The 22,340-nt window shown below is 38.1% G+C and overlaps 1 protein-coding gene across 2 annotated transcripts in view; it reads right to left on the bottom strand.

The window, feature by feature from the left end:
• Positions 1–9,038: 9,038 nt before the first annotated feature.
• RBPJ (recombination signal binding protein for immunoglobulin kappa J region) overlaps positions 9,039–22,340 on the bottom strand; it is a 64,530-nt gene continuing 51,228 nt past the window's right edge. For both annotated transcript variants that reach the window (XM_075709183.1, XM_075709182.1), the window contains 4 exons: positions 20,766–20,906; positions 14,937–15,092; positions 14,090–14,193; positions 9,039–13,307 (listed from right to left, as the gene is read on the bottom strand). In XM_075709183.1, the coding sequence (XP_075565298.1) occupies positions 12,992–13,307; positions 14,090–14,193; positions 14,937–15,092; positions 20,766–20,906 (717 nt within the window). In that variant the 3' untranslated portion in view covers positions 9,039–12,991. The remainder of the gene's footprint in view (positions 13,308–14,089; positions 14,194–14,936; positions 15,093–20,765; positions 20,907–22,340) is intronic.

Below are 22,340 nucleotides of genomic sequence, written 5' to 3' on the forward strand. Positions count from 1 at the left end.
TTCAGGCAAGTAGAAGAACAAGTACCTAAATAAGCTAGGGGCTATTTAAAAAAGAAACAGAAAAACCCCCACAACCAACCCCTTCCTCCCCCCGCCCCAAACTGTGGTGCTTGCATTTAATATTTACCAGTAACTGAAACAGTCTACTCTTCACTAGCATCCTGCAAACGAACTTAAAAAGAGTGGTACTCTCTGCTAGGAAGAAATAGGTATTGCCTCTCCTTCCCCATCTCCAGCTCAGCTTTTGCTAAAGCTGTTTTTCACCACAGAGCTTCTGTGTCCTCATTCTGATGGCTGACAGCAGCAGTCTGTTACGCATCTTGGTGCTACCAATTGGCTTCGCTAGATAATAATTTCCAAAACTACGTGTCTGCTTAGACTACAATGCCTTGTACATTCAATTATTCTCCTAACTCTACCAAGAGCAACATGTTTCTAAATTAATATAAACTTACCAAAATGCAATTTTGTAACTGATTCATGTTGCATCTGCGCTTCCTCCAAATTTAGTTTGAATAATGTTTTCTAATCTGCTGCTACATAAAACAAACTGAAGAACTTTTATATTATTTCCATATGCCTGTGGGCTCAAATGTAGCCATCTGTGCAACTTCAGGCTCTGCTTCTGAGCCAAGAATTGTTATTTACTTACATTTGTCCTTGGTCCTCTCTAGAGGAACATAGTTGTGCAAGTGCTTTTGAGTACTTTTCTTTGTCTGTGAGACTCTCTCCACCTGTGTGATCAGTTATCATAGATAGCAGTCGGAAGGGCTTTTGAAGAAGGCACACTTGGAAACACCTGCTTTTTAGTTACACGATCAAGTAACTTTACATTCACTTTTTTTTTTTTTTTTAAAAATACTGCAAAATTTCATATCTGGCTTGAGTTCCCTTTACTTTGTTTCATAGCTTTAACATGAACCTTTCTCTTTCACCTCCTATGACTGATCTCTAATTCTGGCAATTCCCCTTTTCCATGTGGAGTATGTCAGATCTAACACTCTCACACACAGGTCACCAACAAAACTATTTTGTTTTGTATCCAGAAAATTAAAGCAATTTTTGATTGCTCCTCCTGGTCCATTTTGGTTGGCTTCATCAAACTCTAAGGTTAGTTTTATTAATATTTCAGGATTTCCATGTCCTCTCTGACAAGTTACCTTTCGAAAATGTTGGACCATCTTGCACATTTTGGTTTCTTGCATCTGGGCCCTTCAGCTCTTTCCATGGTGTGAAGCGAGATGTGACGACAAATCTACCTCCTATGGAGTGGCCTACCAATGGCACTGAAAATAAGGGGAGACACAGATGTACTTTCCAGATTTCACTCTTTACAATACCATTTTAAGGAACTGACAGCACATATATACTTATTGCTAAGGAAGGTGGAGTTTTGTGCAGCAAGGCAAGAATGGATTAAAATTTTTGGCACCTGGTAAAGTAGGAGCAGCATTCTCAGGCCACTGAATGAGTACGTAGATTGTGTCTGTACTGAAATAAGAGCAAACTAGCTTAAAATGTAGACATTCAAATGTCTTTTGGCCTGGGTGAGTGCATGAGGTAGTTTACACCTGCAACAGAAATCTTCAGAAAGGGGTACATCTTGCAAGAAATGGTCTAAATAAAGGTGCAGAATACCTGAGGTGCTACTGCTGACTTGGAAACCTGGTATACTTCATTAGCTAGTTCTGCTTCAAACCCAGTCTGGGATCAGTCCCATCCAATCCTGTTTGTTCCCGAACAGCAGCTGCTGCAAACAATTTGGGCCTTACTTTTGCAGATTCTGTTGTCATCAATGAGAGTTTGTCTGGATAAGGATGTCAGAACAAAGCACAACTCCCCTTTTCTCTGCGTATCCGAGAAGAGATTGCGTATTTATTTTCAAGTGTTTGTTTCCATTGGTCTTAAATACATCAGCCCAGAATCCTACTCAGCTGTGTCCAGTGGGACTTCGAGTTCTGAGCCTGAACACCCATGCAAGGGAGGGTGGTGTGGGGCTGGGGCTTGGGAGGGCACCGGAGGCTGAGTCTCCATTGAGCCAGCTGAAGTGCAGGCTGGTTTTTGTTTCCCCCCCGCCCCCCTCCAGGTTATTTAGAGCAGATAGAACAGCTTTAGTGTTGTAGTAAGGTGCAGGAGGGTTTGTATCGTTTACAAGAAAACAATTCTTCTTTCACCTTCCTAAAGAATTGAAGTTTTAGCTCTGCCTCTAAGCTGAGATTCCTGCATCTCTCCACTCAGAAACTCGGCTGATTACCAGGCTGACTTATTTAGATGGCTTAGCAAGTAGAAACCCAGCACGACTGGCATATTTCTCATCAAACAACAGCCAGCAGGGGTTTTCTGGGCAGCAGCTACAGTTCGAAGTCCAGTAGCCCGCAGTTTCCCTTATGCACAAATCCATTCTTATCCCTTGCATTTTTGTCTATGGTCTGCTGTGCCCAGATCCTTATCAAGGACCTGAAAGTACCGAAGGAGGTGGTTCTTTAGCATCCTCCGTTAACATGACTTTGCTTTTCATTTGTGCACATCAAATCTTTTGTATTTCTCCATCTCAGGGATAAAATTCACTCCTTGAAGAACTTTACAGTTCAACTTCAACTGTGAAGTTAGGTGAAGTGAGAGTTCATCAGGAGCTTTCCTATTAAATTACCTAATCAAAAACTTTTTGATGGAGATGAGCCAGTCAGAGTGAACCCTTTTTGACAGGGAGAAAGCTTCCCTAGTCCAAAACAGAATTTCTGATTTAAGATGAGAGAGAATCAAGTTTTAGTTCGCCCTGTTCCTGCTTCAGAAAAAGGATTTAAACCTCAGTTTGCTCCATTCCAGGTGAAATGGACCCACTACACAGTTACAGACTTTACAGCCTACCTGGCCTGGGGTTTTATCAATGCCTATAAACTATTCTTAATTGGAAAAACAGGGAAAACAGGTCATAAATCCCTAGAGAAACGATTACCGTACTTCAGTGGGATGCAAGAGAGCTACTCATGTCCCCACTTTGCATCCAAAGCAAGTATCTTGGCCAGACTTTTTTTTCCCCACCTTTTCCACTTTTTTTTTTTTTTTTTTTTTTTTTTTAACTGGCTGTATGTGGCCCTGTGAAATAGATCAAATTGGTTAAGATTAGGTAAATTCCAGATGATTTCAACTTGGATGGCACACATGCCTGAGTTTTCCTAGTAGATACCTTGCACATGATTTGATATTTTATACCTGAGCTCTTGACTGTTTACCAGTGACAGTTAATGAATTGCTAGAGAACAATGGATTGTAACTGTTCTGCTAGAGTCCAGCAGCTTATTGAATTGTTATTATCATCTATATGTTATTTGATTTTTCCCATTTGACATTGTTACGCTTTAGAATAAAATCATTCATAAGTTCTGGCCACCAAGGCAACATCCTAACTGGTACTCGACAGAGGGACTTCGTGTGTGATCATTCATCCTTCTGAGCCAACATTGCTGTTGGCCAGTGGAAAAAAACCCGCTAAAAAACAGCATATCCTCTTGGCCTATATGACAAGTAACACTCAGACTTTAATGACTGCATCCATTACGTGATTCATAACTTCCATCAGCCCGGCTTAAAAACTAGTGTTCACCTTTGCTGTTACCTCTCTCCTTCCATCTTATGTAATAATTTGACAGTACTTATGTTTAACTTAAGGTCTAAACTCATTTTTCCCATGCCCATCTGGGACCTGGACAAATGTCCTTTGCATCAGGATATTACTGTATAGGGACTGTGAGTTTCCTGCATCAGAATATGAGAACAGTTCAATTTGCATTGAACATGCCACAGTGCTTTTGCAGAGAACACTTCACAAGCTGACCAGCATTTAAACATCATTTTTAAAAGAAAGGGACATTTTCATAGGCTCATAAATACTGAATTAATTGAAAAACAAGATTAAGTATCAATATTGTTAGTGTTCACTCTAATGACCAGCTGCAAAGAATTTACTTGTTAAAACAGGATAAAAGTACAGGTGAGAAAAAGAGAAGGTAGACTGTAGTATAATATGAAACTGCTTAATAAACTTTTCTCAGATCCCAGCAGACAAATGGCAAAACTCTACCCATATTTCATAACTGTATTCCTCAAAGTAGCTGGAAGAACCAGCTGCAAACAGAGATTCACATACAATTTTTAAAAGCTATGACTGCATGACATATTTAAATTATTATATATAATATAAATTATTAAATCATCTTGCTGTGAAGATAATCCCGTGCAGGTAATAAGCCTAGTTTATTGTTTCACCATCCTAATGCCCAGTGAGAGGAGATGGATTTTTTTGTTTTCTAATTTAACACATTCATATTGGTAGCTGATACCTATTTTCTGTAAGTTTACCCGTAAGCCGACAGTGATTATCAAAATTTATCATTTCAAGCTCTGAAGTTTGAAGAAGTCCAAGATATAAAGACACGCAGATTGTAAGTCTTAGGATGAAACACACTTGGCTCACGATAGCTCAAGAGCCAAGATATCTGAAGGTACAAATACAAAACAACCATTAAAAAAAAAAAAAAAAAAAACCAAAACCAAAACCCGAAACACATTATGTTTCTTTGAATAGCATAAAATTGTTATTAACTTGAAAAATTAACCACTTGATAGAAAGTGCAGATGGATTTGAAAGTTTAAACACTCACCGATTGCATTTATCCTCCCAAAATAAGGAATTTTCCTTATCAACATTACTTGTAAATTAAATAAAGAATAAACCATTTTTTCAGACCATTGCTTGATTTTTATGTTTATTAAATCTCCAAGGTAAAACTGTTTCCCAAAAATTGATTTAGAAGTCAAAAACTTTCTGAATGCATGAAACTGGGAAGATGACATAAACATCAGTCTCACAACTGACGACATCACATCAAGCGGAGTCTGAAACCCAGATGGCTCCTTAAACCCAGGCATGCTGTAAAAAGCAGTATGGAGCAGCAAAAGGACTGTCAAAAACAGATACATATGCCCACACAGAGGTTAATCCACATCAGGCCCTTCAGAAATAATTTAATTTGCTTGGAACTCTATTCTGAAATTGGTAATAATTAATCAGTAATCTGCATGGCACTGCCACAAGACATTTTCTTTTGGAAAACAATTAAACCAAATTCCTAATTCATCAAGAATTTTGTGTTAGTTGCCTACTTTGTCAATACAAGATTTAACACTTTTTTTAAATGGTTTTGTATGGCATTCTGCTTTGTATTGCTGCAGATTGCCAGACTGTGCCACCTTAGCAACTATACTTAATCACAATGCTTGAAATGACTGTTACACAAATCAGGCTGCAACACCTATAAAATTTGAGCATGATAAAGGAACAACGGGACCACTTACTTTCTTCCCTCAAAAGAAGGAAGTAGATGCTGTATTAGAAACTATTGACATCAAGAGGCAAATCTGCAGTTGCCTTGTCTCTATGTTACGGTGCTTGTTTTCTCAATCTTGCAAACAAGGAATTCCACAGAGTTATGTCAAACAGTGTGAGAAATTTAAAATTCTTGCTTTCAAAGGCATAGAAAAACCTTTCGTTAAGACCAAGATATGAGTACATTAAAAAAAAAAAGAGATATGCCATTTCCTATCCTAATGATTTCTTTCATGTTAAAATCCAACAATGTTGCTGAATATCTCTCACATTTTTGGGGAATTCCCAATTACCTTTTTTTAAGGCAGTAAATTCAATCATTATGAATCCTCTATCTGCCCTTTCCAAATTTCTGCAAAGTAAAATTGTTGGCAGTGGGATAACCAAAATGGAATTTGAAGCACACCTAATCGAGAACAAACAGAAAAAAGTACAAGAATAGCAAAAAGACACAATTTAAGACATTATAGTAATAGATTACTGGGGATGAAAGGGAACAATGGAAGCTAACAAGATACAAACCAACCATTTGTGTCTTTGGGCTTTTTGGGGGGTGGGTGGGTGGGTGTGGGGGGGTGTGTGTGTATCTATATGGTGCTGCATGAGAGGTGTTTATGCAGGTAAAGAAATATTTAGAGTTCACACTGAACTAAAAACTCTGCAGCTACATGCACATACAGAAGTATCACGCAAAGTTGTTTTGGATAGAGACCAAAAAACCAAGTTTGAAGTCATTGCTGTCACGTTTGCCACATGTAATGAACACAGCGATGTGGAGCTCAGGATCACATCCCATTTCACAGCACAGATACCTTGGCTGCATTAGCTCCAAACAGATTATGTACAATTCTATCAGAATTATCAACATCAGGAAGAAACACTAGAGCAAACTGTTTCACTCAAAAAGAAAAAAAAGTCACTGAGCTCAAATGAGAATTAAACTAACTCAGAGATTTTAAGAACTAATTATATGTTTGTGACCAGTTGGCTATTAAAACAGACAATTTGAAGACAGAAAACATAGCATGCATAGATCTGTGCTTCTATCTTTTATACAATTGTTGAAGTTATTCTTCAAGCAGAACTATAAAGTTCTTAAAAAGATTCAGATGATATGGTCTGTAAGGCTGCCGTTTCTGTAACAAAATGCTTCCTTCTGTAAAGGATGGCCAATGGATAGCGATTTATTATAGATGTCTTAATGTATTGGTACAGCAATGAACAAATGAATGCAGTTGCTATTATTTATTTGTATGTCAAAGGCCCCACAGTCAAGTCACTCGGGAGAAGCTGAAGCAGAAAGTAAGAGATGGAGGTAGGGCACAGAAGTAGCTCGAATGGCACAAGGTCCCACCCTGCCTGTGAAACATCTGTGGGGATCGCCATTGCAGAGGCGGAAATGGACACATTTCCCAGTGAACAAATGAGCAAATAGAACAAAAGTATGTTAGTTAAAAGCAGATATTTAAGGTTTTAATGAACATAGATGAGGGGGCAACATGACAGCAAATATAATTAAAAGATGAATAATAAGCAAAGAATTTCTAAATTCAGATAAAGATTCACAGGCACCTTGATACTGTTCCAAATTACATGTGTCATCTTCAAATGAAAACCTGCAGCTCGTTAAGGCCAGGTCTGTAGAAGCTTCCATCCAATGTGCAACCAGCTAACATTTCTTTCTCCCCCACCCCACAGCACAACAGTAGAAACAGCACAGAGAGATGACAGCGTGTAGTCTCAAAAGTTACAGTTCACCTTACTTAACACTGACTCCTCTCTCCTAAATTATGCAGCAAAATTTACACATTCTGAGAAAAACTGCAAACTGATTAAGGATCTGGAAAAGTACACATGAAAAGTAAAGGAACAGAGACTAGAATACAAAGGCAATAGTGCATGGAAAAAGACTATAGCAAACTTTTAACCATCTTTTTCCATACTCGAAGGAGATGCAGAACCTGAAAGATGTCAAATTCAGAAGGCTTTGTCAGATCAAATTTGCCTGTACAGAGAATCAAAACTTCCTCAACTTATTTCTCTTTAGCATACATAATTAATGGTGATCTTCAATACAAAAGTATTTTTAAATAAATAATATGGGCTGTAAGTCTTCATGCTTTTGGCCTCACACTAAGCACGTGCTACTGGATATCAGAAATAAATGTCCTTTACAGACACGCTAATTGAGCACATACAGGTTTTTTCTACCCTTCTCAGAAGCATGCAACTCCAATCTAAATAGGGCACTGTGAAAAGTAAACTACCTGTCCCAGTTGTGTAATGCTGAATGTTCTGAAATGGCATATATTGAATGCAATCCCCCAAATGAATCCTTTCCTCTAGCCAAATAATTTCACACCATTCTCCTTTTAATCCTCTACTCTGGATTTCCACAGGATTTATTATTGAGACTATCTATATAGCTAAATACCAAGGTTTAGATGAAGAGAATTTTTTTGTATCTGTAGTTCTTCATCTAAGACCAGCACCATCCCACGCAGTTTCTTCCAACTATACCAACACTAAAGTTTAGCAAGTGACCATTCTCTTTGCCAAACCTCAGATCTAATTTCTATTCTGTTCCAGAAGATCAGTTTATCATTCCATAAACAGACTGCAAGAGTCTTTAAAATAATTTTGAAATGTAATCTGCCCATACTGTCCCTGTTTCAAACAGCAGAAGCTCTACCAGTGTTGAGTTTCTGGCTATTTTATGTGCCTTAGTAACAACAGCATTCACCTTTGCAGCTGTTTCAATAAAAATCTGTAATGCTTCCTTATAGTCAAATGATCTATTTTTTTTCCAGTGAAATCTTCCTCTCTCTTGCCTTCTTAACAACCACTTCTGGCCCCTTTGCAGTCTTATGGATGATATAGTTCTTGTATTAGCTTAATACAAAACTAGTACTGGTAGGTTTCTGCCATTCCAAATTCTCTCTCTGCTGTGTGCACTTCCCATCTCAGAAACTTTTTTCAAGTGACATGTTGCAAACTGAAAGAGAGCATAATCTCTAGTTGTTCCTCATAGCCCTACTAGAGTATTCTGCCAAAGTGAGAAATAAGCTGGCTTGCTAAATTTCTAGTTCTAATTATTAACCAACTAAAAGAAGTATCAGACAGCCTGCAACTAAGAAAAGGATGAAAGTAAGTCAGGTATACTAGTTGCAATAATAAAGTTGCTAAAGTTAAACAATTAAACACAGTTCATTTTTTCTTATTTAATAAATAATATAAAAAAGTGAACCCTTTTTTTTTTTTTTTTTTTTTTTTACATTATTGGAAAACACAGTTTCTTATCTAACTCCAGCAATAATACAAGCAATAATGAAACCAATCTAGATTTTTGGTTGGACATTCCATATCCCGTTTAAGTGGAGTCCAGTGTGCATAGCCTCACAACTACTGTTGACTTTTCCACTCCTGGGGTTGGTCGTCTTTTGTGTTGTTCTGGTTCCATAGATGACCTCACTGTTCTTTCGCAAAAAAAAAAAGAACCCAACCTCCCCCCCCCCCCCCCACCAAAAACCAAAACATATTCCTTGGTTAACATTGAAAAAAATCCACAAAAACTTGGCAAGTTTCAACACCTGATCAAATCATAACTACTTTTATGATATCATCATACAGATGTTCAATTATGTTTGTCACATCAACAGTAACATGGCATTTTATCTTTAGCCTTATAGAAAAAAAATGAAACCCGATAGTATATGCACATACACACACAGAGTACACTTGACAAAAAACACTTATGTGGTTTACATTTCACTTTTATTTAATCCTCAGAACTGCCCATATTGCAGGGTTTTTCTTGATGAAATATGGAACTGAGCAATTAATTCTACAAAATTGTGGTAAAAACTTGCTCATTTTTCTACCTTATTGCTAAGAAACTTTACAGGTGCACAGTTTGTAAAAATAACCCTTTTAAGACTGAATGTATACACATGCTACAGGATTTAAAAAAAATGACATTAGCATAGCACCTCCAGATGGGGCAAATGCAGTGCTGAACAGACAGAATGTTTACAAAGTTAGAACTGCTCGTTTATTTTACAGCTTCTAAAGGGAAGAAATTGTTCAGTCCTAAAAGGGTTAGGTAGAAACCCTAATATACTTCTTTTTCTAACAAAGCTGCCACTCAATCCCACAGTACAGTGCTTGAAAACAAAGTCAAAAGTCTGGCACAGGAAAGTATAATCATTTGTTCAGTACTCATAAACACAGCTGCTTTTGAAAGAAAGTAAATAATATGGTTAATAATTGAAGAGCATCTTAGTTTCAAGATGGACACCTCTATGGAGTCATTTAATCTACAAGTGGGTAGCTTACTTCCAACAGATAATTTGTTTCACTTGGCATTAATATTTTGTATATGGGGAATTCACCAAGTTCATGCCTTTTCAGGTTACCATTCTGATCTTACAAGTCTGTGCAATGAAAAGTACAGAATACCGTTCTTAACACAGTTGTGGGATGCCCTCGGGGCAAACAATTAGGAAAAACATCAGCAGCAGATTATTAACAACCACGCTAGTGTTGAATTCTGAAATGCAGTTCCAAACAAAAGAAAACAAGAAAAGGCATAGCTAAGTTTGAGCACTTAATTTGCTTCTTCTCCCTATAGTTGGAACTATAACAACATTCTGAACACAGACTCAATTTCTATGTATATAGAATTAACAGCAGACTTAACAGCTAGACTTGAACAGTTATAATAGTTTCATACTGAAACATCCTAAGAGTAGTTTTATCCAAATCTTGAGATATGTTAATATAATGAAAATTGATTAACAGCTCACAAGGCCAATAAATGTAACAATATCACCCCACAGGAAAAGTTCAGGAAGATAATATATCTGAACAACTGGACATCTTAACAACAGTAAGGACCTGGAAGACCATTTCTGTACTACAGAGTAACTACTGGCAACAATGGAACCACAAACCCAAGGGAAAAATGGGGTTTAGAATGGTCTTGTAAGCAGAACTTAATAGTCTCTTTTTTCACCCACTTGGCTGTAGTGTGTAGAACAGCAGAAATTAGGCTAAGTCATTAGGTTCTTTACAAGTCAAGGAATATTATATCTATTGGGCAAAATTATTGCAAGTAATGAAACTGAATATAAAAGTATTGCATTTACATGTAAAAAATTTAAAATAATGAGTATAAAAGCAGGTGTCAAGTTCTGAAAGCTATTTTAAATAGTCTTTGAAGGTTAAAAGGCTTGTTATAGTTTGCCTACCGTGTGTATATCATGGTTTGTTCTTGAATACTCTCTAAATCTGATACATATATCGGTTATTTTAATTCTCAGTCTAATTAGTGATGAAAATCTGTGGCTCTTGAATTAAGCCGTACTGTAAGATACTTATGTGCTTCTAACAAAAACACTGTGAAATGATTCCTGCCACAACACAATTAAAACGAAATTTTATAGCACATACAAAGGTAAACAGATTTGCAAGTAAATGCCAGTAAACAGTTTAAAACAGAGATAAGGCCACAATGAATTCTGCCCTTGGTCACTGAAACGGAGATGAGGTGAGGCAGTATTCACTAGTGCTAAAAACCAGCATTGCGACTATGTCATGGGAATACATTTCATAATACAGAATAGCAAACATGAAGGCCTGTGGTAGAATACAAGCACATTTTAGGAGGACAGTGGCACTGATTTTACTATTAGCTAAATATGCTTTATAACCAATTTCTTCTTTTAACCACATTGTTTTCACACATACAACAGACCACTAAAGCAAACAAGTAGAGTGGAGCATCAGAATACACAAATATGGTGCAGAGACAATGTTTTAAAATGGTGGTGGGTGTTGAAACTGGAACAAGTGGTCAGAAATAAAAACCCTATGAAAATGGTCAACAGATAAGCTTGTAGAGCAACGCACTGTAGGAAGCCACACGTTCACATTTACACAGCAGTTGTGGCTCTTGCTTCAGGGTATAGAAAAGGCTGAACACACCATAAAATTTGTATTTTGGCTTTTAAAGAGGAAGATCACACTATCAGAACTTGTCCTACACGTCTATGCCTAGTTCTGTGACTACAAATGAACTACTGGGGTATACTTTCAAATACAAATGAAGCAGGCAGGTCTACAAGGAAGGACAAAACATGGCAAAGTCAAAATGAAAAACAAATGCAACAACCAACAAAGTCAAAGTGCAAATGAGCCTTGAATTTATGATGGAGAGAAGACTTGAATGTTGCACAAGCTGTTGGCAGGGAAAGAGAAACCCACAGGAAATAAGGATGGGAGGAGTTGACATCTTCATAGTGCTTTTACGATTTTCTATTTGCCCATTTCTAAGTAACAAAATTTACTCCTAGTTATGGTATGATCACTTCACAATGAAAGCACGTTCTCAATACAAGTGTTACACCAAAGTCTGGCCTAATTTACTGAACAGTATGAAGAAAAACATGCTTGTTGTGATTCTCAGGTGATGAAGGGCACCACCTACCAATCCCATTTGTAGCACATACTTCTCATGGTATTTTAGTTACATGCCAACAAGACAGAAGACATGCTGCCAAAGGAAGTTATTGGGAACATTCCACTTTCGAAATAAAACATTTAACTTACACTTAATACAAATTATGTACAAGATTAGAAAAACCTGAACAGATCCTGAAACATTTTCAGATGCAATATGACTGAGCAGGGAAGAGGGGGAGTAACCCAGTAACAACCCTTCAAAAACACCAATGTATGCCTGTGACATGAACAATCATTAATATGACTGCTTGAGATGCCACTTTAAAAAAAACCTCATGTAATGTTAGAACCTCATGAATTATCACTATAAATACATATTTAAAAAAAGGAAAACAGAAATAACTATTAACAATGACTGAAAACAGAGCACTAAAGTTAACATACATTGCATGTATTGCAGGCAAGGCAGAGGCATTTTTTAAAGCTTTTGCACAGACTTCATATAATCTTAAAAAAAATATGCTGGCCTTTACAAGGTTCTACTTGCTGAAATAAAAACAATTTCAGTTCATAAAAAGTCACAAGACTTCAGTTTAAAAAAAGGAACAGTTCCAGCCACAGACCAAAAATATATATATTTTTTTTAAACTGGAAGAGTATGGTAATTAGATTATACAAGCATGGTCAGGCTTGGAACCTGAATATACTTCAGAGCAAAAGCTCAGAGGAAAAAAAAATATAAACTATTTGGTAACAAAAGTGTACTATATGTTGTGATACAAAAAAGGTATGGTGAAAATGTACCTTTTATACTAAAGCTTATACAAGTTCCTTGGTCCATAAAAACTATGTTGTGTTCATGTTTTCTAGTTTGCTCAACATGTATCCCAGCCACATTTTTTGTTTCTTGCCCATTACAAAAACCAGCTGAAAAATAGATTTTCAATAAAGTTCTTATGTTTCGGATGTATTTTTTTTTTTTTATTGTGGCTTCTATATTTAAGATCAGCACTTGCAGGTAACAAGGTTCAAATAACATCACCTAAAATGGAAAGGCGTTCTCCCACGAAACCACAAAAATTGTTCAGTTCTCTTGAATGTAGCACTTAAAAGTCAGTTAAAAGTCCAGACAAACAACAGTAGTTAGGAAACTACAGTTGCTGTAGATGATGTGACATTGGTTGGATTTGTGCTGACATTCGTGTAACTTCCCTCGCTGTTTGTATTTGTTTCACTGGAAGCCATGAGGCTTGAGTTGGCTCTGAGGATTGCTCCAGCAGCACTGCAGTGTGGTCGTGGCCCTGGTTCCGGTGTGTATGTAAAGGTAAGGCTGGTGGAGTAAATTATGCCATCGTTACGGACCAAAGTTACTGGAACCTGGACTGGCTGACGGACCCACCTCCAACCCTCTCGAAATGCAGAAATGTCTGGAACAACACACAGCATGCTCTCTGCGCATCTGGAACAAAGGAGAGTCAACTGAGCATAATAAAACTTAAGCTTAAAGAATAGAATAGAACAGAATAGTTCAGTCAGAAGGGACCTACAATGATCATCTAGTCCAACTGCCTGACTGCTTCAGGGCTGACCAAAAGTTAAAGCATTATTAAGGGCATTGTTCAAAAGCCTCTTAAACACCGACAGGCCTGGGGCATTGACTGCCTCTCCAGGAAGCCTGCTCCAGTGTTCGACCGCCCTCTCAGTAAAGAAATGTTTCCTAATGTCAAGCCTGAACCTCCTCTTACGCAGCTTTAAACCACTCGCATGCATCCTGTCACTGGATACCAGGGAGAAGAGCTCAGCACCTCCTTCTCCACTTCCTCTCCTCAGGAAGCTGTAGAGAGTGACGAGGTCGCCCCTCAGCCTCCTTTTCTCCAAGCTAGACAAGCCCAGAGTCCTCAGCCACTCCTCACAGGACATGCCTTCCAGCTCTGTTGCCCTCCTCTGGAAACATTCGAGTACCTTCACATCCTTCTTAAATTGTGGGGCCCAGACCTGCACACAGTATTCAAGGCAAGGCTGCACCAATGCTGAATACATTGGGATAATCGCCTCTTTTGACTGGCTGGATGCTGTTTGCCCTCTTGGCTGCCAGGGCACACTGCTGACTCATACTGAGCCTGCTGTCAACCAGCACCCCTAGATCCCTTTCTGCAGGGCAGAAAGTATACACTTGAGTGTATACCCATACAAGCATCCAGTAAAATGTAATCACCATAAAAGTAGCAGGAAATACCGCACCTGTACATGGTTTCAGCTTCCACATCCCCAAACCAGACACGTAAATTTGGAGTGAAGTTCTGTCCTGTAAGTTCCAACATTGCTACATCCCCACCACCATTCAACTGGAAAGGAAGTGAATAGAAAAGAAATAGAAAAGAAAATCCACAAAAAACATGTATTAATAGAAACAAATGCCCCCCCCCGGGGGGGGGGGGGGGGGGGGGGGGGGGAACATTCTTCACATGTGTACAAGAACTGTAAACAGTGCTGTTTCTATCAGCTGGATAGAAATGAAAGAAACATACCTACACAACTGAACTGTAAAAAAGTAACACATCTAAAAGATACTGCCAATTAATTTGATATCCTGAAGGAACTTCTAAGTTTTGATAGTGGCCACTTAGAAGTCAACAAGGCTTTGAAAACCAAGAACAAAGAATCTTTCAGAGAACGTGTTAGGAGACCTTCAAGTTTTTCCACGGCAAAGTGCTGATTTTCTTAATGAGGTTTTAGTCTGGCTCTCTTTGATGTATAATTGGCTGGTTTAAGAGCCAAAATCAACTTCTAAATAATCAAATAGAAGTAGAGGTCCTAAGGATATGACTACCATAGTATTTTAAGAAATAAAATGCTTAATGTATAGAACAATATTAATATTATTCCTGTGATGTATAGGCTTATTTATTCTGAAATGTAGGCAAGAAAAATTATTGCAACATAAAGTAATTTTCCTATTTATAGAGCTAGTAAGAATGTTTTACTACAGTATTCCACAAAGGTACCATGAAGGTTAAATCAGTATGACAAAACAATCTCACATAAAAGAGTTTATTAAAAAAACCCAAACAAACCACCAAAAACTTACTTGAAGACTTTCTACAACAGGCACAGGTGTCACTGGAGCATGGACCGGTCCCATCCCCTCATAAAACGTGTATTCTGCTTTATCTGTGCTAATGATTGTCCAAGAAGCTCCATCATTAATCATTTCTTTATTTGGTTCTTTTGGGCATGGAGTGGCCTTTGAAAGAAAGAAGTTTTAAATCTGACCTGTCGACTTGTTTGCCAAGTCACAGAAATAAAAACCAACTCAGCCAGTAACAATGTCTATTATCTCAAAAACATGTTTCCTTATGATTTTCCTCTAACAAGATGACCTAGCAAAAGTCACATACTTTTCAGCAAAACTAGTAGAAAACTAAATGTTTTGAGAACACTAACTCTCACCTATGATACTGTCACCTCCCCAACCTTCTGTTTATTAACTTAGTTCAGCTTTCAAAATTTTAACATTATTCAATAGCCATTAACCAACAAACTACAGCAACTAGAAGCAGTTACTTTAAAACAGATCTTGTTTTATTAATGCAAAGTGACTAAAACAGCTATGGAGTGAAGTGGAATACTTTTCATTAGTTATGATTTATATCTGGCCAAGGTTATTTTTTTCTTTTTAGAGTTCTTCACCATCCACAAAATGATAGAAAACACAAGCTTATATTTAAGTGTTTGTGCAAAGACATGGGAGAGAAACCAAAATGACAGCCTTGCAAATTAGTCAAACTTTCACTGTCTCCTTGTAAATATTACTAAATCAGTATACACACATATATACATAGATAGAAAATACACTGACAACTATTTTCTATGGCAACAAAACCCTCTCTGAACAATTGCATCATCTAGCAACCAATAAGGAAATTGTGTATAGGTTAAACACAGGCACAGAAAAAAAGGGGACTTAAAAATTCTGATTTTAGTACCTAAATTCTGTTTTCTTCCATTAAGCTTTAAGGATATCTAGGTATGTAACCCTAAGCTTTAATCTTCAGAACTGTTAGATAAACTTCAATTAGCATGAATTTACCAGTTCAGATAAAAGTAAGTTAAGATCAAAGCTGTGTTCCCACGTGGACTCTTCATTCTGATACGATCACGTAAAACAGCACTGAAAACAGCTTGCAAGGGAAGTGTGTAACAAGAACAGTAACTGCAGATCTTTCCAAGCTCAAGACCCAGCTGATATTCTTATTATAAACATATGAAGCTTCTAAATTACTAGCCCAACTTCAAGAGAGGAACTGTTGTATACTATTTTGATGCATGGCATTCTTCCTACAGGTTGACTACAATTCCTGTTGGCATGGACTGATGCACTTCAACTCATGACAAATAAAACCATGGATACCAAAAACAGAATCACAGAATCATAGAATTGTTTAGGTTGGAAAAGACCTTTAAGATCATCCAGTCCAACCATTAAGCTAACACTACCAAGTCCACCACTAAACCAATTAAGGGGAGAGTAATAACTGATTTCATGTTTCCTGGCTTGATGGCCGGATTAATTTTTTAATGAAAGTAAAACTAGGAATCACTAAGGTTGGAAAGGACCTCTAAGATCATCAGTCCAACCGTCAACCCAACACCACCATGCCCACTAAACCATGTCCCAAAGTGCCACATCTACCCGTTTTTTGAACACTTCCAGGGATGGTGACTCCACCACCTCGCTGGGCAGCCTGTTCCAATGCTTGACCACTCTTTCCATGAAGAAATTTTTCCTAATATCCAATCTAAACCTCCCTGACACAACTTGAGCCCATTTCCTCTCGTCCCATCACTTGTTACTTGGGAGAAGAGACCAACACCCACCTCACTACAACCTCCTCTCAGGTAGTTGTAGAGAGCGATAAAGTCTCCCCTCAGCCTCCTCTTCTCTAAGCTAAACAATCCCAGTTCCCTCAGCCGATCCTCACAAGACTTGTTCTCCAGACCAGAGAGAACCAGCTTTGTTACCCTTCTCTGGACAACGCTCCAGCAACAAAATGTCCTCCTTGTACTGAGGGGCCCAAAACTGAACACAGTATTAAAGACGTGCAGCTTCACCAGTGCCAAGTACAGGGGCACAATCACCTCCCTGCTCCTGCTGGCCACATTATTCCTGATACAAGCCAGGTTGCTGTTGGCCACCTTGGCCACCTGGGCACACTGCTGGCTCATGTTCAGCCAGCTGTCAACCAACACCCCCCTGTACAAGACCCTTGACTGGTTTCTTCAGATCTGCTAAACCCCTGCCACAAAGTGGAAGGCAAATGCCACAGAATTTGTTCTGAAAGTCCTGCTATGTCAAGAATCATTTCAGGAACACATCACTCCCTCTGTCACAGAAATCCTTGAAAGATTATGATTCCTCTTGTAGAGAAGCACTCCTCCTTGTCACTTCCAAATACAGCAGCTTACCTCCAGGCACTTTTTTCCCACCTCTTTCCTTTTCTAACTAAACTTTCTCAACAGGTGGCACTGGAAGATTGAAATGGCTTAACACCATGCTTAGTACCTCATGTACTGACTGGGTTCACACGGAGACAGGATGGGAAGCAAACAATTGCATAATGTTAATGGATAAAGGACAGAATTCCCCAAGAACTGGTAAACACAGCAAGGACACAGACAAAAGGAATCAAAGGAATATATTATATCTGGCTTTAAAAAAACACCCAAACACCACTAACCCTTCCCACCCCCAAAATCTCAAGAATGCTCTCTATCAAAGGATATTAAAGAAATTAAATTATAATGGATTAGAAAAAGTTGTGGTTTTTTTTTTTTTTAAATAGAAAGCTAATTAAAGGAAAGCAAAAACCAAAAGGCAGAACTTAACAGTCATTCTCCTTTCAAAATGCACAAAAGCCAACAGCGCAGCCCCCTCCCCGAGACTGGTGTTGCGATCAGTTTTATTCAACGTCTTCACCAGTGTGCTGGTAAAGTCAAATCTTCAAACTTCTCCATGATCCTAAGTTTTTCAGGTAGTTAAATGCTGATACAATTGCAAGGATTTTATGTCCAGAAGGACATAAAAATGAACAAAGAGGGCAAAAAAGTGGTAATGAGCCTCAATTTAGATAACAGTGAAGTTTCTAAAGAAAAATTCTGTAAGCGATGCCTGCAAAATACTGAACTTGGAACTGGTAGTTACAACTCAGGATCCTGGAGTCACTGCTGACAGTTTTCTGAAATCACCAGCTCAATGTGCAGTGGCAGCCACAAGTGGCAACACAATGCTAGACACCATCAGAAAAAAATATTGAGAACAAGGTATCAGGTATTATTTTGCCAGTGTAAATCCTTTGTTCACCTAATTCTGGAATGCTGTGTGCAGTTCTGGTCTCCCCGTCTTCACCAGAAAGCCCTGGTGAAAAAAGAGTAGGTACAGAAGGGGCAACTAAAATCACCAAGGAGCTGCTGACCTTATGAGAAGAAATTGAAAAGACTGTGACTCTCCAATTTGGAGAGACGAAATTAAGATGTTGATGGGTAAGGTGAATGCAGAATTGTTGCTCACTAAATCCTGCAAAACTGGCACTAGGAATCACTCACAGAAACTATTAGATCATTCAAAACAAATACAGCAAAAAGTTCGCTACACAGAGGACAGGAAACCTCTTGAACTTTCTGCCACAGAATACTGCAGAAAGAGAGAGCATCAGCACATTCAAAAGGAATCAAACTGATCAACCACACATCTACAAAATGATACTAAAAGATAGAGTCAGGGATGCAGCCTTTAACAACCCTTAATACAAGAAGTGTGGATGCTGGCAGAGTATAACTGCATTGGACTGCATAAAGCGACCAGGTCTGCCTGTTGCCTCTAAGTATCATGTCCCGTTGCTGCTGTTAGACATAGATAGGGGCTATGCTCTGATCCAGTAAGGCATTATGTATATTCTTTCTGTATTCTCCAGAATACATGGACATCTTTAAAGAGAGGTCTGACTGATACTTCAGCAACTGAATTTAAAGGTTTTTGTAGGTTCATGCTGACCTGCTGACTTTTTACAGCCTCTCCGCTTTAAGACTCTAAGGTCTCTATATTGGGCTATTTCCATTCACCTAAGAGAGACCTGTCACCCTAAAGTAAAGCTTGGCATTTCTTGTTGTTTTTTTCTTTTTTATAGTGACCACAGTCTGTCTAGACTCCTACTACAGGAACTGTATTCAACAGTAAATGCTTAAGAGTGGGCAGGTGAAAGATGCTACACATGCCTGTTTCTCTGGTCTTCTGGTCCGAAGGAAAAAAAAAAAACAACACACCAAAACCACTAAACCCCCCAAAATGGGATTTCTCTCCTGCCACTGGTAGAATGATTTTATCTTCCACAGTCATTTCACTTACCAAAGAGTAATAACAGCCTTTAACAGATTTTATTCAACAAGTAGAAGCAGCAGGTACCTACACCACTAAAAGAATTCAGAATAGTGGGTTGTCCTTTTATCTAAGCCCTACCCATGTGGAAAGTTCAGAGCTCTTATCAGATTGGGCTCCATGAGTGCTGCAGAAACTGAAGAGTGGTAGGATGTCCTGGTAGTCCCAGAGGCAATTCCAGGATGTTGAACTAAGGCAGCTGTCAGAGGAGCAGGATTTGCTTCTTCATTCAGCCCTTCCCATAAAGTACTTTGAGAAAGATCAAACAGCAAGGCTGATCCTGAGCTACTGTGATTCCTGTTTCACAGCTTTCTCTTCTTGACGAAGGTCCATTCTCCTTTACAAAAAAGTATATTGATATATCTATCTCTGCTGTGTGCTGTGGGTAGCACCAATATATCTGGTTGCTTCTGAGCCACAAGTCATAAATGTGTTTCCTGAAATATGAACAAAGCTTCTCATATTCTCTTTCCGTTGTCCCAATTCAGGATACAAGTCAACAGAGCCTTTACCAATCCTTCTTGCCCCTTCCCTTAAATTAAGGGAAATCTTTAAAAAGTTAGCTTCCCCTTTTCCTACCCAAGAAGCTACAGCTGTTCTCCTAAGGAAGTCCAGAGTCTTTCCCGAGTGCAGCCATCTTCCTGAAGCACAGCACTATCTCTCAACACCCTTTGTTATTTGAGCTGCCCTGGATGTTTAAAGAAAATTGCAATACTTAAGTAGGCCTGAACTTGGTCACAGTCTTGTTACTCTGATGGGAATTACCATGCTGAAAGTCTGCTAAAAGCATGCTAACATACACGAGAGACTAAAACCACAATCTCTTAGCATATTGTATAAGCTGTCAGAACAATTGTACACTGTGGTAGTGGTTTTTTTTTCTTTTTTTTTTACAGCTCTCCCTAAGGGTTCATTCCTGTTACAGTAACTCGCTAGGGATATTTTTCTCCACCTGCTGGACAAACAAATACTTGAAGACTGAGACAGCTACATTCTTTACAGACAAATCAAATTTCTGTGGCTTTACAAATTACTGTAGTCAACTGCCATAGCTGTTTATGCTCTTAGCCAAGAGCAAGATAGTGAAACTCTGCAAAGTTCACCATGAAATAAGACTATCATGAACTGTATCATTTCCTATTTGCTGTAATCTAGAAATGGACATGCAAGTAAGCGGTGCACCTCCACTGGCATATGTCAACATGTTAAGCCACAGTATCATGATTGCATGCACAAGTTCCTAGTGTGCTTCCATTTCTTCCATTGGAGAAAATAGAGTTCATTGTGTAGACAGACATGGAAGAAGGTTATGAGGAAAGAAAAACAGATTTGGAAAGGGACCGATAAAGTTTGATGCTTTCCACCCTCTGTCTTTTCAAAAATCAAAACCAACTGCAAAACTGGCATTCATACATATTTTGGGAATATTTGGGAAAACTTAGCAACCACACTTCTCATCTATTGAAATAGTTTCAAACAACTCACTTGAAATTGGATTATTCTCTCCTGGGAAAGGCACAAATACATTCTCTCAGTGTCTTTAAGGTAAAATGCACATTTATGGAGCTGCGATACTGGATCATCTGCATCCAATAACGCTGTTTGTTTATCTACTTTTCGAATTATCTGTGAAGGAAAATTGTACATATATATTTAGGACAATTTCTGTATTTCATTACATTGGAGATTACACATGTACTGCTAGTAAAGGAAGTTAACACCTTTTTTTTTTATTTCCATGCCTTCCCTTTTAATACCAACATTAGATTCATTAATCTCAATGCTTTTGAAACAAGAACACAACATTGAAGTGACACTCACTACTACAACTTCAATGTGCTGCATGCATATATATTTTATCTTTTTTGCTGTAAGAGTGGGGAAAAAACTTGAAACTTCAGTAAAATCTACTTTTTTTCCACTTCCTGGTACAAAAGAGCAGTAGGTCAAGTATTAATAGACTTCCACAGAAGCTTCCACCATTGACAATATCAACAACATTCTGTGGCAGACTGGTTGCTGAACGAGAACAGTTGAAAATAAGAATTTACTTTAAAGGTATTGAAATGTCCTTAAGTACAGTTTTGCAAACCCAACAGTCAGTGTATCTTAACACTAGTTGGTCATTAAATATTAAAGACAACTGCAAAGAACAATTGTTCCTTACATCTGGCAGTTCAGTGAAAAAAATATCTGCTGACTTAATTCAGAGCTGTTATACTGATTTATTTTTAAAAATTAAAAAAGTAATTCCCTTACAGACAATGGAAATCTGTAGCTTGGAATTTTAACTCAACTTCTAGAAAAATTTTAATACTTCATTTTATGCAACATCAGCAGAAGCAGCAGCCAAAGTGCTTGAAGATTTCTAAGCCGACAATCAGAAAGCCAACCATGTCCTCTGGGATTTCTAATGATAATAAATGGCATTATTAGCAATATAAGTTTCAAGGTTAACTTGTTTCTTCAAAGTTCTTTGTATTAACCTATAAAATGCCTGCAAGTTACCTTTTAATCACATCACCTTCAATCTTTCTTGTAAGGCAGCATGACAAATGTTCCCAGTAGCAAACAAAACAGGAACCTTTGGCCTAATTTTAATCTATTTCTACCTACAAATAAGGTTTCTGGAATCATAAATGATGGTGTCTCCTTTCGGCAATAAAAAAAAAATATTAACATGAAGTTCACAAATGAAGTGAGATCCTCTTACTCAATTTCATGTGCACTGAACCAGGTCTGGATTTTTCTGTCAAATAATGTGATTTTATAAAAAGATGAAGATCTACTTAAACGATCATTTTATACCATTTACTCTGAACAGGCTATCTTCTTTCTTAGCTAAATTTGGTATGGGGAGAGAATTTCTCATTTAAGTCCTGGTAAAATAAGTCTGGGAAGGGGAACCAAAACCTTCCTGCAGGGAAGGCTGGTTTTACATTGGCACATTCTAAAAACTGTTTCTAGTTAGAAGCGGAATTAGCAAAGCCTTCTATGAAACCCATAACGGGCTGACAAACCACAATTTCACAGAAGTTTTCATATGAAGCATTGTTTGTT

The sequence above is a fragment of the Pelecanus crispus genome, chromosome 4, assembly GCF_030463565.1.
Source record: "Pelecanus crispus isolate bPelCri1 chromosome 4, bPelCri1.pri, whole genome shotgun sequence".
NCBI lineage: Eukaryota > Metazoa > Chordata > Aves > Pelecaniformes > Pelecanidae > Pelecanus > Pelecanus crispus.